The 21,751-nt window shown below is 40.6% G+C and overlaps 1 protein-coding gene across 5 annotated transcripts in view; it reads left to right on the top strand.

The window, feature by feature from the left end:
• Positions 1–21,751, top strand: part of NFKB1 (nuclear factor kappa B subunit 1) — an 82,270-nt gene that overhangs the window by 56,036 nt on the left and 4,483 nt on the right. For 3 of the 5 annotated variants that reach the window (XM_075066225.1, XM_075066224.1, XM_032782940.2), the window contains 9 exons: positions 446–574; positions 1,903–1,992; positions 6,511–6,652; positions 10,096–10,210; positions 12,836–13,037; positions 17,406–17,575; positions 19,511–19,613; positions 20,131–20,255; positions 21,556–21,622. In XM_075066225.1, the coding sequence (XP_074922326.1) occupies positions 446–574; positions 1,903–1,992; positions 6,511–6,652; positions 10,096–10,210; positions 12,836–13,037; positions 17,406–17,575; positions 19,511–19,613; positions 20,131–20,255; positions 21,556–21,622 (1,143 nt within the window). Of the gene's footprint in view, positions 1–445; positions 575–1,902; positions 1,993–3,342; positions 3,538–6,510; positions 6,653–10,095; positions 10,211–12,835; positions 13,038–17,405; positions 17,576–19,510; positions 19,614–20,130; positions 20,256–21,555; positions 21,623–21,751 lie in introns of all 5 variants that reach the window. The other 2 variants (XM_032782939.2, XM_032782938.2) reach the window with 1 other exon arrangement.

Raw genomic sequence — 21,751 nt, 5'->3', positions numbered from 1 at the left:
TCTTTCTAAAGTGCATTTGTGTGGGAGAGAAACTTGCCCTTTTGTTCCCAATGGGTAACATTTTCAAAAGCATATAAGTGATTTAGGCACTTAGGTATGTCTGCCATATCCAGTCCCGGTCATCTTTATTTGGGTATTGTGGCACCAGATACAGTATTAGAGAAGCTATATGGACCCGTGTGCATGATTTTGTCTTTGGTTTTGTGGTCTGAAAATGTTTCTTGGGTTGTTCACTTACTGGAATGTTTCACCAAGTCTTGCTGTACAAAAATGATTTGTTGTTTGGAGCTGAGAGAGTTTACCCTACTTACAGCACTTCTGATTTCCCCTTAAACTATTGTTTTTTAGTAACAATGCTCTTTTCTGTCCCCAGCTGGTAATAGAAGTGACTCATCCTCTCCTTTTGCTGTTTCTCTTTCATTCTCTCCCTCACTCCAAAATACAGATAAAGAAGAAGTTCAGAGGAAGCGACAGAAGCTTATGCCTAATTTTTCTGATGGTTACGGTGGAGGCAGTGGTGCTGGAGGTGGAGGAGGTGGAATGTATGGAGGCGGAGGAAGTGGTGCTGGCTCAGGTAAAGAGAAAAGATAATTGATCTGAAGCATAAGCTTTAAATTGTAACATGTGGTTTGTCCCTCTAGGTCATAGAGAAAGGACGTGTTTATTTGTTATTGAAATTGACATGGCAAATCTCTGTATTTCTATAAGTATAGAAGGCCTGAATCTCATTTCACTTATTTTGATGTGGAACCAGTGTAACTCCATTGACTTCAGTGAAGTTACTCCTCATTCTTACGGGTGTGAAATGAGAATCAAAGTTGTAATGTTTTCCGTAAATCATCTTCTTTCCTGTGGGAGGCCACATAACCCTCTCATTATTTTTCTTCCTTGAGGTTGTATGTCACAGATAGCTTCCTTCTGGCCAAGGAAAACTGGGCAGAAATCCTTCACACCCCATCATTGTCAATGCCAATTAGTTAATGGCAGTCGCTCTTGAGAAATTTGAAGTGGGGGCTCAGGGCTGGGGCAGGGTATTGGGGCGCAGGGTTGGGGGGCGGACTTACCTCCAGTGGCTCCCAGTCAGCGGTGCAGCTGGGGTGCAGAGGCAGGTTTCCCGCTTGTTCTGGCACCGCGGAACACACTGCACGCCGGAAAAGGCCAGCAGCAACTCCGGCTGCTAGGCAAAGGAAGATGCACAAGCAGCTTTGCGTGACTCTTGCCTGCAGGCACCCCCCACCCCCACCCCTACCCCAGTTTCCACTGGCCAGGAACCGGCCAATGGGAGTGTAGAGCTGGTGCTCAGAGTGGGGGCAGCGCATGGTGCCCTGAGGTCCCACCACCCAGACCCGCTGCTGGTTGCTTCCAGGGTGCAGTGCAGTGTTGAAGCAGGTAGGTACTAGCCTGCCTTAACTGGGCAGCACTGCCAACAGGACTTTAAACATCCAGGTCAGCAGTGCTGACCAGAGCAACCCAGTATCTGACGTGCCACAACCCAGTACTGGGTCGCGACCCAAAGTTTGAAAAAAGCTGGTCTAAAGCACTTTATCAGAATAAAAATCCATTATAACTACACTAATTACAATTATTCAAGCAGCGTGCCAAGCCGTTCATTGAGCAGTAGAAGTGGTATGCTACCTCTTAAATTCTGAGAACTGCGGAGATAGAGAAAGTGGCTAGCCAGGCCTCTAGACTTTCCTTTGATTGACATAGAGATAGGAGATGGGCTTTCGTCCAGAACATGTTATTCTAGTGGGGTGGAAAATCCAAAGGACAAAATACTAAAGGAGCTGCACATGAAATACTGATTTTGTCTGAGCGTTTGATTTTCATTGTATTGCTTGTTTTTTTTCTGGAGAATAATTCCAGTGATTCTTTTTCCTTTTACATTGCTGTTGTTTTTAGGGTATGGTTACCCCTCCTATGGGTATTCTGCGTATGGAGGCATGCCTTTCCACCCAGGCACCACAAAGTCTAGTTCTGGAATGAAACATGGTAAGAAACAGAATAGCATGGTTGCCACAGTAATCTTTAGTTTACCATCTTTGCTTCACTAATCAGCAATTACTGTTAATGACTACCAAAGTGATGGAGCTTGGTCGCTCTACACTGGACTCAAACAGGATTAAAATATGTATGTAAATACTCACATGTGTTTACAGTGATCACTAAATGTCAGCATTAGCCAACAGAACGCCTCACTGCTGTCCCAAATACCACAGTTTCCCCTATGATTAGAATAGACAATAATTAGATGGCAAATGCTGACATCTTAATGGTGAACTATATACGCTATTGACTGGATTTGATGTTTATAAGCAGCAAAAACTATTTTCTCCAAGGACTTAAAAATTGGCCAGTGGACTGTGGCTTCTGTCATTATAGCCTACTAGAGGCTACTCTTTTAACCTGCGGAATATTCATTTTCCCTGAAAATGGAAAATTCCAGCCTTCAGAAAAACCGTATTATGTGCTATCACATGACGTACATATTAAATGAGTATAAATGCACAGTGAGACATATTTGTACACTGGCTAAGCACAGTCAGTGGGCTAGATGGTGTTAAAGTGACAGCACCCCAGAGAAAGCACTGAGAAACATCCTGTTTCTGTGAAGCAAAATGCCTCAGAGGTGCCTTCTTGCTCTGGGGGGAGAGTGATCTGCAATAGCTCTTTAAAAGATACTGCATTGTCCTTGCTCGTCCGCTCCCCTTTCCAGTGAGTTGCTCCCAACTGGCCCTTCCTCTCCCTATTGTCTGGCTGGGTTAAGGGAAAGCCACAGTCTGGCCCAAGCTGATAAACATGCGTGGCCACTGAAAAATTAAGTTAACAGTAAGGACACACTCATTCTTTGTGCCCAAAACCAGGGAAAATCAATTCAAACCCAAAAGCCCCAGAGCTTCGGTGAAAAAGACAGATGGGCCATTTATTTCCAGCGTCTGTGAGATAAATTGTACAGTCTGCTACACCAGTGTCAATTTGGAACAATCCTGTTGGCTTTGGTGGAGATACTGCAGACTTGTAACATTGCAGCTGAGATCAGAATTCATCTGTACATTTATTGTTAGATAATTGGTTTGTTTAATTTTATAGTCGAATATGGGGATTGGCAAAGTGAAAATCTTAAATAACTTCAGAACAAGTTACATTTCTCTCTGTGTAATGAACTTGAGAGCAGTGACTCTGTAGCATATATTGATATAGGTCCTGATCCAGTGCTGACTGAAGTAAATGGGCATCTTTCCATTGATCTCTTTGCGGTGTGAATGAGACTCACAGAGCATTATCATTTGTACAAAAGAATCACAGTATCAAAAGACTAATGCTTTTCATTTATGTTGTAAGGAATTTCAAATGATACGGGTGAACAGGATGGGGAAAGCTGCAATAAGCACGATGACAAACCAGATATGAAACATAACACGACAGTGGAAATCACAGAGAGGAGGGAGTCCAGAGTTTGTAGTGGTGATAATAAGGAGGAGGATGTTACTTTGTCATGTACAGCTGGAGTAACTGAAGCAGATTGTAGGTTACAGGGTAAGTGAACAAATCAGTCTATTTAGGGCCATTCATATGGTCAATCTCACATATAGGAGAAGTCTGTGTTAAGGACTGGAAATGTCACAAGTTCGTGCTCACAGAGTTTCCATCTTTGCCAGGGTGGGAGGGTTAAAATTTGCTCCTACTTGGAAATGGGAGGAAATCAGTCTCCTAAACCTGGGATCTCTCAAGATCCATGTATGCCAGTGCTATCTATGCAGAACCCCTTGTGTCTCTGCACTGCCTCCCATTGACTCTGTGATCCCATTGAAGTCCTTAGAATTACACAGGTTGTAAATCAGCAAAAGGTATGGTCCTTGATATTTAACAGGCTTCACTGTATGTGTGGAAAGGTTTTTTCCAAGTATGTAACTGTTGCATCATTGTTCCATGCAAATCTATTTCTAAATTGCATGCGGAGCATTTTATTAAATTTAATATAAACTGCATCCATTGCCAAATAAAGAATAAATTAAACAATCAAATCAGCATTGCTTCACAGCAAAGTCTTTATTTAAAAAAAAACGGAAAAGAGAGAAGGGATGATTGAAGGAAGTCTTTTTGAACTAGGATGTTAGCCCGCTGGAGACTACAAATTTACACCTTTGCCTTGCCAAGCTTCCTTTTGCTGACAGCCTGATCAGTCCATATTCTGAGGGTTAGATAGCCAGATTTTCAGATGTCCTGAGTGCCATAACTCCCATCAAAGTCAACATCTATGAAAACCAGGCCATTTGTGTCTTGGATCATTCACTGGAGACATGCTGTTGTTTGGTTGTTATAATAGAAATGACAGATAAGGAACTTGCTTTCCCTGTCCCGTGTATAATGTGTTATGTAGCTCTTTCATGCAGAATGCTCCTCCTTTCTGGAATGGAGAAAGGGACATATTATGTTGTGTGCTGGTTTCATTATGTGTCATTTACTATAACAATTAGACAGACATTGGATTGGGAAAAAAGGTTCACACAGTAATAGGGTTTCAGTATTGAAGCCTTCCGTAAGTGGCTTCTTGGCACTTGAGAGATCATGTGGCACTTGAGAGATCATGTGGTGCCCTAGAGAGAAATGCTGTTTGCTGGCTCAGAGAGTCAACTTCTGTGTCAGTTCAGGAAACAAAACTAGTAATTGATGGGTGTGCACTTGTGTGAGGGCGTGATGTTGTCTGTCTGTTTCCAGTGAAAGGAAGGGGTTGGATTGTTGAATCTAAAGTTTGAGTAATAGACAGCACATCAGGAAGCTGATGATTATTTCTTTATCAATTATACAAAAGTGAAAAGGAGAGAAACAGGGAATCCGATTTGTGTGAAGATATATGCAGAAGAATTGGGTCTGTGAAGTGCACCCATTGAATGTAGTCTGCACAGTTTTGACAACTGGGTTTAAAGGAAATGTATCTTCTCTTATTCCGGTGACATTGCAGTAGGCCTTTTCCCAGAGGTCATTATGACAAACCAATGAGGTTTAGTGTCCTGCTTATACAAAAATCTGGAATAGAGTTTGATGAGAAAGAGACCATGTTGCTTGTGGTGTCCTATCTTGACACACATGTTGTGTGTTGATTGCTTTAGCATTAGACAATAAAGGTGTTGTTTAGTGCTGAGAGGTAGTTATAATTACAAGTTATAATTGTCGGACTAATGATGTGTCTACAGGACCCACTGTCCTCAGCTAGTTGGAATGTCAGCCTGACTCAGGTATCATAGAATCATACAATATCAGGGTTGGAAGGGACCTCAGGAGGTCATCTAGTCCAACCCCCTGCTCAAAGCAGGACCAATCCCCAGACAGATTTGATAATTATGTAACCCCTAGAGCATGGCCTACAAAAAGAACACAGGCATTAATACTGACCAGAGTTGAAGAGTCCCTTTTATCCCACACGTTACAGTGTTGTTTTTTACAGAGCAAAAGGTCCTGAATTTCTTTGTTCAATGTACACGTGTATTTTAGCTGGCAACTGCTGTTTTCCTTGCTTGCTCATACTAATTAATTACAAGGTCCCATGAAATCTCACTTCGGAATGGTTAGGAATATAGACTGGTACAATTGACAGTCCTCTCCAGAATGGTAAATGTGGTTTGAAAGTTCATCTCTCCTCACCCTCTTCACCATATTCCCATTAAATTGGAGCTGTGGATTTTATTTGGTCAGCCGTTTGTGACTTGGTTCCACTGATGACATATGCAAATCTTTCTTTCCTTTTTTTTCCCTGGAGTATATTGGGGAATTGAAATTGCTGTGGTTATGTTGCTTTGACATTAATCTAAAGATGATATTTAATTTAAAAATTCTCTTTGATGTATTTATGAGAGGAGGAAAGATGATATAATCTTGCAGTTAAGGTATAGGACTGGCCGTTGAGACATGAGCTCGATTCTTGGCTCTACTACAGATTTTATGTGTGACCTTTGACATCAGTTAACCTTCCTTTGCCTCAGTTTCCTCATTTAAACTATGAAGGTGATGTGTTGTGAGGCTACGTTTATTAATTTTTGTAAAGCAATTTGAGATGCTGTGCATGAACCATAGAAACATGAAGTATTTCAAAGTTCTGTGAGCAGGCTGTCTTCCCAAACTGCTCTCAAATATAATCCACTAGTATGCATAGTTCAAATTTACCCCCTTTACAGAGTGCAGCTCAAGTCTTCTCCCCAGGTGTGGTTGCTCCTAGGATTCCTCTCCCCTGACTATTCAGCCCATACACTAGTTCATCTTTCTAGAGAGCCACTACCTCCATCTTTACATTTGTATGTGGTAATTAGCTGTAGGAGCCTCTGTGAGTCAGCAGAATGTACTTAACAGTATGCGCTTAACATTCCCCAGGCAGAATCAACACCTGCTGAATGGTGTGAAGTGCTTAAAAAAAATCCTACCAGCCTGTTACAAACCCCACACCTGTTGTGTTATATCTGGACATTGCACTGAGATAATCTGTAACTCTGATGAATGCAATGATTTGTGTTGCAGATGATCTATTCCTGGAGAAGGCAATGCAGCTTGCTAAACGTCATGCCAATGCTCTTTTTGACTACGCTGTAACTGGTGATGTGAAGATGCTACTAGCTGTTCAACGACATCTTACTGCCGTCCAGGATGAAAATGGTGACAAGTAAGTCACTACTGTGTGAGGCTTGGATTGAGTTGAACATTTCTGTCCCTTATTCCACAAGAGTGTGATCAGCTCTTTGGGTCATTTAAAGATGGGCAGTCAGTAGATCATTGCGGTAGGAGTTTACTAATCAGTTAAATATTTTTCACCATCACATCCCTACCTGCCCATCGCCTCACCTTTTAGCGTCTTCCCTCTGCATCAGCAAGGATGTCATTCATTACAATAAATTCATGTAGCACAGTATTTATTATTACCGATTCAGTTAATTCATGTTTGTAAAGCACCTTGAGATTCTTGGCTTTAAATCACTAAGGCACTGAGGGTGAAATCCAGCTCAGTGCAGAGGGCCCACTCAACACCTTTCACTCCATTTAATCCCATATCCTAAAGTGGAGCCTAAGGTGCAGTTTGTTGTACAATGAGAAGTGACTTTGTAGAAATAATATCATGGGGTTCCATGCTGGTTTTCTCTCAGTGAGACCACACACAATTTTCTCAGTTTATTGCCCTGATCACCAGTAGTAAAAATTCTGTAGACCTAAATTTTGCCCTCGTTTATACCCGTACAATCCCATTGCCTTCAGCAGTTGCACAGATGTAAGTGGCAACAGAATCTGGCTCTGTAGTCAGAACTTATTTAACAATCCTGTTTGATCATGTGTGAGCCAAAGTAGAATCCAGCTCACTCCTCCTCAGTTGCATTGACTCCTTGGTGCTAAAAGGAATAAAATGTAGCAAGAAACCTACTTTTTCAAAACTAAATTCAGTAGATGCAACTCTGAATACAGGCCAAGAGCAAATCTATTGAATAAGAAATTACCATGTTTCCACTGGAACTTTTCAAAGGATGACTGTATTTTAAATGGCATGGAGGTCTTGAACTGATTTCCTCTAAATCAGAGCATAACATACTGTAGAAGCAGTTCAAAGCTGACAGTCTGTAGCTGCCACATGAGAAATTACCCTTGACAAATACATACTGTCAAGTGTTTTGAAACCTAGTGGGAGTCTGCTGTTTTTGTTGCAGTTTCTGTGAAAATGGGTTTCAGATTACTGAAAAAGCAAGGAACATTCAGTGTTTCAAAAGGATAGCTTATTTTTTATTAGAGACAGTGGTTATTTTAAAGCACTTTGCTTGCCCAATTTTGGACAATCCAATGTCTGTTTTGAAGACAACAGGAATAAGACAACAGGAAACAGCAATAAAATTGTTAGAACTTTTGGTGATGAATTTTCTGGTTGAAATGAGTTGTTAGTCTCAGTCCAGTTCCCAGTTAACTTACTGACAGTTTCAGCAAAGGCAAAGAACTGAATGATCCATTGAAAATAAACTACATAGAGGCAGTCCTTCTAGATCAAGGTTGTGATCCATGGCGTGGGAGCTTACACTGCTGCCCCCATGCTGTAGCTGTCATGTGGATAAATAGTAGATTTCAGTCTCCGGGATCTTGAGACCTAGTTCCTTTCCTTAGTGCTCAGTTCATATACACTCTTCAGAAATGCCAGATAAAATAGCAAACTCTTGATGATTGTGGCTGCCAGCTTTCTTGCAAGAGTTGTTTTACAGCATAGAACTACAGAATCTAGGATCAATGCCCATGATTTTTCTACTCAAATCTGTTAACAATCTGATTGCCTTTAATAAAAATATGTAACTGATGAAAGTATCTTTAAATGACCCTAAATTTGTTTTAAATATTTTGAATTTGAATTCTGAGATAAAAATAAAAACTCATTTAATAAATTCAGTAACATACTTCAAGAAAGACAATTGTTCTGAATACCCACAATTCCCTGGATATCTGGTGGCCTTCTGACCTTGTGCCTCGCACTGTAGTGCCAAAAGATACATTATTAGAGCTGCCCACCTTATTAGACCATTCAATGAATTAGTGGATGTTTCATGGAATATATATTCATCAATTCTTTACAGAGTTAATTACAGTTACAGGGTAGAATAATAATATTAGGAGAAGGAAAGAGAAATAAGGAATGAAGGACAAAGGAGAAGCTGTGTATTTGAGATATGAATATAGGCAGACTGTCAGTGTTATAAGACATCTGTTCCATTTGGCAAGAGCTGCAGAAGAGGCAGCTCTTCTATAGGAGTGACAAGACTGTAAGAGGAGGCCAATGCTAGACAAGTGGAGAAAGAAAGGGAAGAAGTAGCACAGTATTGCCAACCCCAAATGTTCCAGATTAATGAGCCAGTCCCCCACCTCCCCACCCAATCATGAGATTGGCTTTAAATAGTACATCTGGGGAGGGGGGTGTTTACCTTCTGGTTTCTGAATTGTTTGGCTGTTTCAAGCTTTCCTCCGCAACCATGAGGACAAGAAAGTTTGTTTCTAATTAAAGCTCAGATTTGCCCTTATTAGAATGACTTCAGGAGCTAGGGGCTTAAGAAATATTATATATTGCAAGAGACACAGTAAAACCTGAGAGTCAGTGACCGAAGAGAAGTTCAGAAATTAGGCCAGAGCAAGTCCAGGCAGGGTTTCAAAACAGGGAGGGCAGTTTTGAACTGAATCTGGAAATGAACAGAGGGTCTATTTAGGTATTTTACAGTTTGGGTGATAGGATTGTACTACTTTGATTTTGTTACAATTTTGAGAGAGCTGGGACTTGGGAAGAAAGTAGAAAATGGAGTTATAATAGTCTGAGTGGTCTTGTCTTGTGTGGTCACTTACATATTAGAGAGTTTTTCCCTTGGGCGTGACATCTCCAGCTAACTTTGAGTCTGGAGGTCCTTAGTCACCTTCTTTATGAAAAAGAAGACAAGAAAAAATGACAAAGTTGGGGAAATCCCCATGGGAAAATCTACTTTAGTTATACAGAATCCTGTGGAAATTCTGTATGCAAGTTCTGAAAGTGTGAAACATTTCATGTGCTTTATGCTTCTAAAACAGTAGTGGGCAACCTCCGGCCCGTGAGCCGCAGGTTGCCCACCACTGTTCTAAAATATTCTAGGCTTTTTAACACACTGTAAATCAGAGTCTCTATGATCCAAAGCTTGCTATAAATAATACTAGATTTGGAGTAGGAGTCACATTTACACTCATGCCGTCAGATTCCCCCCACTGGTTCTGTCTAATTTTGAATTAAAATTAACAACTGGGTTATTGACTGAAAGATTTAAGAGGGCGGGAATAATCTTCTTTATACAATACACTGTCTTTTTAATACCACTCTATTTTGTGCACTAAGGCAGGTGTTTACGCCTTGGATTTCAGGTGTGAAACCTCATTTCCACTGAAATCAATGGGAATTAGGTACCTAAATACCTTTTAGGATCTGGACCTTAGAGCCCAATTGAGCTGTCAGGACAATAAATGGAAAAAACACCTGTTATTGTCAATGGGAATTGGATCAGAACCTTATTGAAAATTGTTTGATTTTTGCAATTAAAGTGAACTTGGTTTTGTTTGGTTTCATTTCAGTGTCCTTCACTTAGCAATTATCCACCTTCATTCTGAGCTGGTGAGAAACCTCTTAGAAGTGGTGCTGGATTTTAATTTGGATGACATCATCAATATGAGAAATGACCTTTATCAGGTATGCCAGAATGCAGTGATAAGTGATGTTAATCATTCAACTGGTAACAGAAATTTTCTGCAATTTATTTTTTCCTGTAAAACTATAATGCAAACAGTTCAGAAATTCATAGACGGTGGGACACAATGACAGACTGAAAGGTGGTAACAGAGCGTGCATTACTCTCATTGGTGCAGATGTGTAACTTCAATTATTGTTACAGAATATGTGTTTATTGTAGAACAGAACCCATATTTTATGCCATTTATCTCCATTTTCTGTTCAGTCTTTTTTTACCATGCTGCTCTGTTACTAAACTTGATGTGCCAACCTTGTCAACATGTTTTGAGCTTTCAAATGCCATGCTTCTTCAGGCTGGTGGATCAGTTGCTGGTTCACATATGGGCAGAAGGAGGCATGTGTAACAAATAAATGCATTTTATAGTAGCCACTTCAAGTCAATATCAGCACCCAGAAATAGAGCTCAGAGATTCCCCTTTCCTTTCGTCATTCACATGTGCAAAAAAAAGAGATGCTTAACCCCATGCTCTCTTCATTTAGAGAAGAATTGTTAGGTCTTGGAAGCGTGAGCCTGAAACTTGCACATCCCCAGCCCAGAAATGTTCAAAGAACTGTGGAAATCCTCCTATAAAGGGTCTGTTTCCATATCCCCTACTATAAACATAAAAGGTCTATATGCCTCCTAGTAAAAACATATAATACTCCCCTAGTAGAGGTGTACCAATGGTAGCAAGAAAAAAAAGCAGACAAGGCTCAGGCAATGTTACTGTTTCATCTAACTCTGCTCAGAGATGCACCAGTAAAGCGTTTCAGGTCTGATGTTTCCCTATTTAGATAAACCCAAAGGGTTTTTCACAGTCTTGTGCCTTTTGTAGTTATTTTCACTGGTGTAAAGTAAGTCTAACATTGGTGTAAATGAGTGGAGAATTCTGGCTTGATAGTGTTTTACACCCACTCCCTTTCTACAGGTAGAATGGCTATACAAGGAGCAAGGCAGTTGTAGGTATCAGGTTCTCAGCATCTATTACAATCCCCATTTAAACCTTCAAAGTCTCCTTAGAGTGGGTATTTTGTAAACCAAAAGCTGGAGAGGGTGGAATACTTTAAATCTACAGTACAGGCTGGGACTTCATGAAAATACAAATATATTGGAAATGGATTTATACATGTGCCAGACGGTGTTTCTGTACTGACGATTCTGGTGACATTCACAAACAACTGTAACCTCACCCCTGTAGTTTACATTATCACTAGACTCTCAGGATGGAATAAATCATTTTTTATGCATAGTTGAGTATATTCCTTAATATAGTAATCAGAATATGAAGTTGGATTTGGGCTTGATTTTACTTTTATATGATATGATATGACATATTTTTAAAGGCTAAGAATCTGATTTCCCTCACAGTAAGAAGGCTTGCTGTACAAACACAATAATATCTGTAAAAAAGGTTGAGTTTGATGCTGTTTACCCACCAGAATGTCACTGCTGCAGTAAACAGTCCCTCCTGTTGAAGTATGAACACAAATCTTAGGCCTTGGCTACACTGGCTCTTTACAGCGCTGCAACTTTCTCACTCAGGGGTGTGAAAAAAACACCCCCCTGAGCGCTGCAAGATACAGCGCTGCAAAGCACCAGTGTAAACAGTGCCACAGCGCTGGGAGCGCGGCTCCCAGCGCTGCAAGCTAATCCCCATGAGGAGGTGGAGTACGCGCAGCGCTGGGAGAGCTCTCTCCCAGCGATGGCGCTGCGACCACACTCACACTTCAAAGCGCTGCCCTGGCAGCCCTCCCGCAGCAGCGCTTTGAAGTTTCAAGTGTAGCCATACCCTTAGTTAAAGGCAGTAAAAGCCTTGAAGTCTAATGTTGGTGTTGCAGCTGATAGCATTGTCATACTAATGGAGAACATGCAGATTATATCACCTATCTAGACAGACATTATATAAATACAACATTCTTCTGTTCTTTGTCATTTTTTAAAAAGAAAACAGCAGATTTACATTTAATATGCCTAGTTATTTTAAAGGATTTAGGGGACATAGTCATGGAGTTTTTCCTAGGAATGGAATCAGCAGAGTGGTTCAGCTACAGATGGGAAGTCTGGATTTGGGTTTATACTCCCTGTGTGACACAGAACTCAGGTCTTTTTGGGTCCAGGCAAGCACAGGGATTGGTTTTAGGCCAGAGAATCCACTTCCACATGAATCCGTTTACTTCCTCAGTCCTCCACGCTTTGCAACTCCCTAAAAGCTCGACTACTTGGTCTGGACAATAGAGAATCAATTTGCCTCTTAGAACCCAGTCCTTGCACACACGAAGCTCCCATTGACTTCACTGCGAGTTTGAAAGCCTGAGGAATGAATGACCAGGCACTTAATCTGAATGCTGATACTGGGCTATGGGGATTTTATGTCTTTTAAGTGCAAGTATGAATCGTGTTCACAGTTCAGTGGAAGGAAATATATACTGGTTTGCATCTAGCATTTCAATTATCATAGTAGCTTTTTGTGTAAGAATAAAACATTAAATTATTAAAATCACTGTGAGTAATTTTTAAGAGGCTTCTATGAAAATGACATATATGTTGCTCACTGTCTTGTGGTTACTTCTTCCTCCCTTTTCTAGGCACCATTGCATTTGGCAGTTATCACAAAGCAGGCAGAAGTGGTAGAGGACTTGCTGAGGGCTGGAGCTGATGTCAGCCTTCTGGATCGACATGGCAATTCTATCTTGCATCTAGCTGCCAAAGAAGGAGATGATAAGATTTTAAATATACTCCTTAAGCATGAGAAGACATCTCCAATGATCAACTATTCAAATGGGGAAGGTATGAAAGGATCACAGCGATTTTTCATATGATCTCTTGGACAAGCATATTAATTATGCTTCCAGTTCCACATGCAGGGCCAGTTAGACAAAATTGCAGGGTCCCAATGTTCGAGGAGATGATGGTGTTTGGAGGAAGGATTTAGGTTTAGTAGAAACTGGAGAACCTTTTGGGAAAGAAGGAGCCTATATAGGAAGGATGGGCTCCACCTAAACCAAAACAGAACCAGATTGTTGGCATGTAAAACTTAAAAAGTCATAGAGGAGTTTTTAAACTAAGGGCTGGGGGACAGCCGACAGGTATGAAGGAGCACACGGTTGAGACAGACACATCCCTTAGGGAAGGATTTATTAAAGAGTATAGTCTGTATCCTAGTATAAAGAGGAGACGGTGGAAGTTGATAAAGTACAGGTAGGAACTGAAGAGAAACAGTCAAACAAAAAAAATCCCATTCGATTACGTCATATGAAGGCAGAAAATTAAATGTGGACAATTTTTTTAAGTTGTTCTATACAAATTCAAGAAGTCTAAATAGTAAGAACTTGAATGCCTGTTATTAAATGAGGATATTTATATAATAGGCATCACAGAAACTTGGTAGAATGATGATAATCAATGGGACATAGTAATACCAGGGTACAAAATATATAGGAATGACAGAGTAGTTTGCACTGGTAGAGGCCGGTGAAAGAAAGCATAGTCAAAAATAGTAAAAAAAACTTAAATAAATCAAACTGTACCACAGAATCTCTGTGGATAAAAATTCCATGCTTGAATAATAAGAGTATAGCAGTAGGAATATACTACCAACCAACTGACTAGAATGGTGACTGTGATTGTAAAATGCTCAGGGAGAATAGAGAGGTTACAAAAACAGAAAACCTAGTAATAATGGGGTATTTCAACTGTCACCATATTGACTTGGAACATTTAACCTCAGGATGGGATATAGATATAAAATTTCAGTATACACTTCAGTAGTGACAATGAACTGACATTAGAATAACTGTTGCTACACCGAAGAGTTTATGGGCAATCTGGATTAATGGAATACATGAAACTGGGCTATAGAAATTTAGGGGGCCCTAGTTGTCGTGGCATAATGTTTGATATCTGATACATTAAATATTACAGGAGACTAAGGTCCAGGCTTTATAAAGACAAGCCATTGTCCAGGCCTTTTAAGAACATAAGAACGGCCATACTGGGTCAAGACCAAAGGTCCATCCAGCCCAGTAGCCTGTCTGCCAACAGTGGCCAATGCCAAGTTCCCCAGAGGGGGTGAACCTAACAGGTAACGATCAAGTGATCTCTCTCCTGCCATCCATCTCTACCCTCTGACAGACAGACAGAGGCTAGGGACACCATTCCTTATCCATCCTGGCTAATAGCCATTAATGGACTTAATCTCCATGAATTTATCTAGTTCTCTTTTAAATCCTGTTATAGTCTTAGCCTTCAGAACCTCCTCAGGCAAGGAGTTCCACAAGTTGACTGTACGCTGTGTGAAGAAGATCATTTTCTCATCAGTTCAAATTTCCATTCTATTTGATCTTTAGGATATTAGAATCTTATTGCTTTAACTAGTTTATTCCTTTTTTCTTTAGAAGGGATTAAAGAGAGTCACTGTTCTTTATAATACACAGAAAAGTATTTTTAACATGTGCATTCCTATTAAAAGTTTTTAAAAGTGGCACCATTCTAGACACCATTAATGATTGCTTCTTGGAGCAGCTAGTTTTGAATCCCATAAGTGGGGAGAGACAATTCTTGATTTAGTCCTAAATGGTGCACAGGATCTGGTCAAGAGGTGACTATAGCTGAACCTCTCCGTAATGACAACTATACTGTAATTAAATGCAACATCCTTGTAGGGGGCAAATACCAAAGAAACCCACCACGGTAACATTTAACTTCAAAAAGGGCAACTACACAGAATAGAGGAGGCCAATTAAACAGAAATTTAAAGGAACAGTCACAAGAGTGAAATGCCTGCAAGCTGCATGGGAACTTTTAAAAAACATCATAATAGAGGCTCAAACTATAGGTATACCCCAAATGTAAAAAAAATCAGCAAGTGGACCAAAAAATGCCATCACAGCTAAACAGAGTAAAAGAGGCAGTTGGAAAGAGAGAGGCATCTTTTGAACATTGGAAGTCAAATCCGATGGAAGAACTCTGGCTAGTTAAATGTAACATTGTAATTAGGCAAGCCAAAAAAGAATTTGAAGAGCAACTAATAGAAGACACACAAATTTATAACACAAATTTTGTTTAAGTACATCAGAAACAGAAAGTCTGCCAAACAATCAGGAGGGCCACTGGACAATCAAGGTGTTAAAAGAGCACTCAAAGAAGACAAGGTCATTGCAGAGTAGCTAAATGAATTCTTTGCATCAGTCTTCACTGCAGAGGATATGATTGAGAGTCCCACATCTGAGCCATTCTGTTTTTAGGTGACAGATCTAAAGAACTGCCCCAGATTGAGATGTCAGTACAGGAGGTTTTGGAACAAATTGATAAATTAAACAGTTATAAATCACCATGACCAGATGGTATTTACCCAAGAGTTCTGAAGAAACTCAAATATGCAATTACAGAACTACTAACTGTGGTATATAACCCATCACTTAAATCACCCTTTGTACCAGATGACTGGAGGATAGCTAATATATTGCTGATTTTTTTAAAAAGTCTCTAGAGGCAATCCTGGCAATTACAGACTGGTAAGCCTAACTTCAGTACCAGGCAAATTATTTGAAACTATAGTAAAGAAAAGAATTATTAGACACATAGATGAACATGGTATGTGGAGAAGAGTCAACATGGCTTTTGTATATGGAAATCATGCAACATCAATCTATTAGAATTCTCCAAACATATGGAGAAGGGTGATTAAGTGTAAAGGATATGTGGACTTTCAGAAAGCCTTTGACAAAGTCCCTTACCAAAGACTCTTGAGCAAAGTAGGCAGCCATCGGATAAGAGGAAAGGTCCTCTCATGGATCAGTAACTGGTTGAAAGATAGGAAACATCTGGTAGGAATAAACTGCCAGTTTTCCTGGTGGAGAGAGGTCCACCAAAGGTCTATACTGGAACCAGTACTGATCAATATATTCATAAATGATCTGGAAAATGTGGTAAACAGTCAAGTGCCAAAGATTGTTTATGATACAAAATTACTCAAGATAGTTAAGTCCAAAGCAGACTGTGAAGAGACACAAAGGGATCTCACAAAGTTGGGTGACTGGACAACAAAATGGCAGATGAAATTCAGTGTTGATAAATGTGAAGTGATGTACATTGGAAAACGTAATCCCAAGTAAACATACAAAATTGTGACGTCTAAATGAGCTGTTAACGCTCAAGAAAGAGATCTTGGAGTCATTTTGGATAGTTCTCTGGAAACATCTGCTTAGCTAACAGAATGTTAGGAACCATTAGGAAAGGGATAAATAGTAAGACAGCAGATATCATAATGCCACCAATATAAATCCATGATACGCCCACGCCTTTAATACTGCATGCAATTCTAGTCACCCCATGTCTAAAAAGATATATTAGAATTGCAAAAAGTGCAGAAAGGGACAATAAAAATTATTAGGGGTATGGAACAGCTTCCATGTGAGAAGAGATTAATAAGACTGGAAAAGAGCTTGGAAAAGAGACAACTAAGACGGGATATGATGGAGGTCTATAAAATCATGATGAGTGTGGAGAAAGTGAATAAGGAAGTGTTGTTTACTCCTTCACATAGCACAGGAACAAAGGGTCACCCAATGAAATTAATAGGCAGCAGGTTTAAAATGAACAAAAGGAAATACTTCACATAGTGCACAGTCAACCTATGGAACTCCTTGACATGGGATGTTGTGAAGGCCAAAAGTATAACTGGGTTAAAAAAAGAATTAGATAAGTTCATAGAGGATAGTTCCATCAATGGCTATTAGCCGAGATGGTCTGGGACACAACCCCATGCTATGGGTGTCCCTAAAACTCTGATTGCCAGAAGCTGGAGCTGGATGACAGGGGATGGATCCCGCGATAAATTGCCCTGTTATGTTCATTCCATCTGAAGAATCTGGCGGACAGGATACTGGGCAAGATGGACCATTGGTCTGACTCAGTATGGCCATTCTTATGTTCTTACATTCTAATTTTTAATACATATTACAAAGATGGATAAAATTTGTACTAGTGCTGTTCATAGCTATGTTCACTGCTAACAATTTTCCACTCTTGCTTTCTCTCTCTCTCACACACACAGAGGAGAGAGAGAGAGAATAACAAAACATATGAAGTGTTATAAAAACTTATTACCACAACATTTCCATATTTGTCAGTGTTCATGTGTATTTTGTTCTGTAGGTCTCAATGTGATTCACATGGCAGTGATGGCAAATAGCATGCCTTGTCTCAGACAGATGATTGCTGCTGGAGCTGACATCAATGCTCAGGAACAAAAGTCCGGGCGAACTGCATTGCATCTGGCTGTCGAACAAGAGAACATCTCTTTGGCAGGCTGCCTTCTCCTTGAGGTGAGCGCCGTGTGGGCATAATTGTTTTTTGTAGTTCATTTCTCTTTGCTCTTTAAGAAAGCTTTATGATAAATTCCTAAGAGCTTTGTGATTTTGTTGCTTACCCTGGTTGGTAGAATGGCAAACAAACACTGTAATAATGAACAGTGATAGTAATTGTTTGTTTAGCACTGATAGTAAGCTTGTTGCAGTGCCTGAGGAATTTACAATTCAAGATTGGCCAGGGCCGCCCAGAGGATTCAGGGAGTCTGGGGTCTTCGGCGGTGGGGGCCCCCGCTGCCGAATTGCTGCCAAAGATCCACCTCAGGACCCGCTGCCGAAGTGCCGAAAGGACCCCCTGCTGCCGGTCTTCAGGGCACTTCGACGGCGGGTCCCAGAGTGGAAGGACCCCCCACTGCTGAATTGCTGCTGAATACAACCCAGAGTGGAATAATCTCTGGGGACCTGGGCCCCATGAGAGTTTTCCAGGGCCCTCGGAACGAGTGAAGGACCCCGCTCCAGGGGCCCCAAAAAACTCTCGTGGGGGCCCCTTTGGGGCCTGGGGCAAGTTGCCCCTCGTGCCCCACCCTCTGGGCCGCCCTGAGATCGGCAAAGAGTTCTGTGGCACCTTATAGACTAACAAACATATTAGAGCATGAGCTTTCGTGGGTGAATACCCACTTCGTCGGATGCATGTAGTGGACATTTCCATAATTTCCGAGATCCTGATCCTGCAAAGACGTGCACATGCTTAACATGTACTATGAATAATCCTATTGAATCTAATGGAATTACTCATAAGTGTAAAGTTAAGCACATCATCTTTGTAGGGTTGGGGCATAAGCAGACAAACTAGAGAGAACATACTTTGTGTGTGTTCATGTATACACTACAGTCAGTCATATTCTGCTCCCATTCCAGAGCAAAATTCCAGTTGATTTCAGAGGACACTGGTTTGGACCTATAATAGAAATATGACAGGTTTCAGAGTAGCAGCCATGTTAGTCTGTATCCACAAAAAGAGTAGGGGTACTTGTAGCACTTTAGAGACTAACACATTTATTTGAGCAGAAGCTTTCATGGGCTACAGCCCACTTCATCAGATGCATAGAATGGAACATACAGTGAGAAGATATATATACATACAGAGAGCATGAAAAGGTGGGAGTTCCCCTAACCAACTCTAAGAAGCTAATTAATTAAGATGAGCTATTGTCAGCAGGAGAAAAAAAACTTTTGTAGTGATATTCAGGATAGCCCATATCAGACAGTTTGACAAGAAGGTGTGAGGATACTTAACATGGGGAAATAGATTCAGTGTGTGTAATGGCTCAGCCATTTCCAGTCTCTCTTAATTTAAATTGATCGTATCTAGTTTGCATATTAATTCAAGTTCAGCAGTTTCTCGTTGGAGTCTGTTTTTGAAGCCTCTCTGTTGCAAAATTGCCTCCTTTAAGTCTGTTACTGAATCACAGAAGATTAGTGTTGGAAGAGACCTCAGGAGATCATCTAGTCCCACCGCCTGCTCAAAGCAGGACCAACCCCACATAAATCATGCCAGCCAGGGCTTTGTCAAGCCAGTCCTTAAAAACCTCTAAGGATAAGATTCCACCACTTACCTACGTAACCCATTCCAGTACTTCATCACTAATATCACATTGGGTGCAAAGTTTTAGGCTTTTTAATAACCTTTAATACCTGTCTGATCCTTGTTGGATTATATACTGTGCCTAATATCCGAGCACCTAAACACCATCTCTTCATGAATACAAAGAAGTAATTTGTTTGTTATATTTTTCCAACTCCTTTTGTTCAGGGCATGATTAAAAGTTTTATATGCATAAGGATAGAGGTGCTTATTTGCATGGTTGCAGTGTTTATGCAGACATGAGGCTACACTGTATTCTCTACCCAGGTAGCGTTACTTTTTTATTTCCTCCCTCAAAAAAATTTTAGGGTGATGCAAATGTTGACAGTACTACATACGATGGGACAACTCCACTTCACATAGCAGCTGGAAGGGGGTCTACAAAACTGACAGCTCTTCTCAAAGCAGCAGGTATGAGTGGTAAAGGGTTGGAAGTATTGTGGAGAGTATATTTCTACTTGAAAGAAAATGTCACTTATTGCTAATTGAGAATTTAGATATGAAGTTTGGAGTCTTCTCTGTGGGGCACAAGGGACCCATTAATGAGTGACCCACTCCCAGCCTTTCGACCAGTAGAAATCCGATGTATTAGAGATATGAGGAACTAATTCTATGGAGTAGAAGGGGAGTTGTTGTTAACTGTGTGGCTCTTTACCACTATCTACTGGCTAAATTATGATGCTGATAGTACTTGGGATAGGAAATGGGCTGAATCTCGCAAGCAAATAATCTCATATGAGGTTCTGAGCTGTGTTTTGTTTGTAGCTTCCTGTATCTGAGGAGATTTTTCCCTGAATGGTTCAGTGTTACATTAGTTTGCTGCTAGAATGCCAAATACGGCATAAGCTGGCATTGTTGAGAATGATCCAATGTAGTGAAGTTTTTGGAAAGCCTTTAGTTGTTATAACTGTGCTCTGTAATTCTCCAGGTGCAGATCCTCACATTGAGAACTTTGAGCCATTGTTTGACCTAGAAGACGTGAGAGACAAAGACAGTGAAGACGAAGGAATCGTACCTGGAACGACACCTTTGGATATGGCCTCCAGTTGGGAGGCAAGTGATCTGTGTGGTTTATGAGTTATTTGGACAAACACAAAAAACCCACAAACCCTTTCTTTTAGTTTAATGTGAAGAGGAAGGTACATGATTGACAACCAGTGGCACATTTCTGCAGTCATTCATTCATTGAAGACCTTGTTCACTATGAAAATCCAAGGAACTGCACTATTTTCACAAATCACAACTCAGTGAATGCATCCACCACTGCAGTGCTTTTGGTTCTGTTTTTTGAAGAGCATTGCTTCATGAGGAGTCTTGGGTAACTTGTCGCTGCTGAACTGATGCAGGCGGCTGTGCAGTCACTGTGGCTGGAGCGATCTCTGTTGTCTTGGAAAGGGTTAGGAAAAGGACAAATTAGGTTAAGTGGGCTTCAGCCAGTAAGAGTATTAGTAGACTGCAAACTCTTGAAAGGTCACACTTGAGACTTCAGGATGAAAAACAGAATACACAATTCAAATACACAGAATACACAGAGTTTGGCTGAAAGGATTGTATATTCCAATTCATCATGAATCCTTTTCAGGGCAACAGTCCATCAGGATCCATCCCTAGTATCTGTATGGGGCACCTTTCATAGGTATTTTTGTCATGAGTTCTTCATGCTCACACTTTATAGTATCCCATTTAAAAACTTTAGATAACCCCCAGATTTTCAAACTTGGATCCCTTAATTAGGCCCCTAAATCTGTATTTCGGCAACTGCATGAGTGGGCCTGATGTTTCAGATGTGATGAACACCTGTAGTTCTCTTTGGGTGTTCCTACAACACAGTCACAGGGTGTGATTGTCTACAATGCAGTCACTCCTCGGTGGGAGGTGTAGATACTCAGCACCTCTGATAATCTAGCCACCTTGTTCAGGTGCTTAAATATGGGTTTAGGAGGCTAACTTTAGGCAGACATGTTTGAAAATTTGATGCACAATTTTTGTTTTCAATTATTAGTTTTCTCGGGTGCAGGTTACTGTGCTCCTTGCTTGGAGGATTTTCCATCTCCCTTAATGAATCTCTGGACCTTGGGAACAGTTGATATTTGCCAGATGAGTTACTTAAAGGGCGACAGAAGGCAATCTCTCTCCATTTCCCACTTGGGCAGAGGCACTACTCCTCTGCAACACTTTTAGTTCTCCTGACCCTACAACAGGAAAGAAATCTGACTGCTGATCTATTAATACATAAAGTATGGAGAATATAGAGCAGTGTAAACATTAGGGTTGGGTATGATGAGATGCAGGATAAAGACCAAGTTTCTTGCAAATATTGATATTAATGGCTAATTCTTTTCCCACACTACAGGTATTTGACATATTAAATGGCAAACCTTATGAATCAAAGTTGGCTTCTGATGACTTACTGTTGCAAGGTAGAGTATTTAAAAAAGAAAAGCTCCAAAAATACCCATTTATTAATTGATGAGAACTGACAATATGCGCAGAATATAGAGGAGAAACAGCTTGCAATATGAATAATAGAACCGGAATAGAACATGTCA

Source organism: Chelonoidis abingdonii, chromosome 5 (assembly GCF_003597395.2).
Source record: "Chelonoidis abingdonii isolate Lonesome George chromosome 5, CheloAbing_2.0, whole genome shotgun sequence".
Lineage (NCBI taxonomy): Eukaryota > Metazoa > Chordata > Testudines > Testudinidae > Chelonoidis > Chelonoidis abingdonii.
The sequence above is the reverse complement of the archived record's forward strand: the minus strand, read 5'-3'. Positions and strand labels throughout refer to the sequence as shown.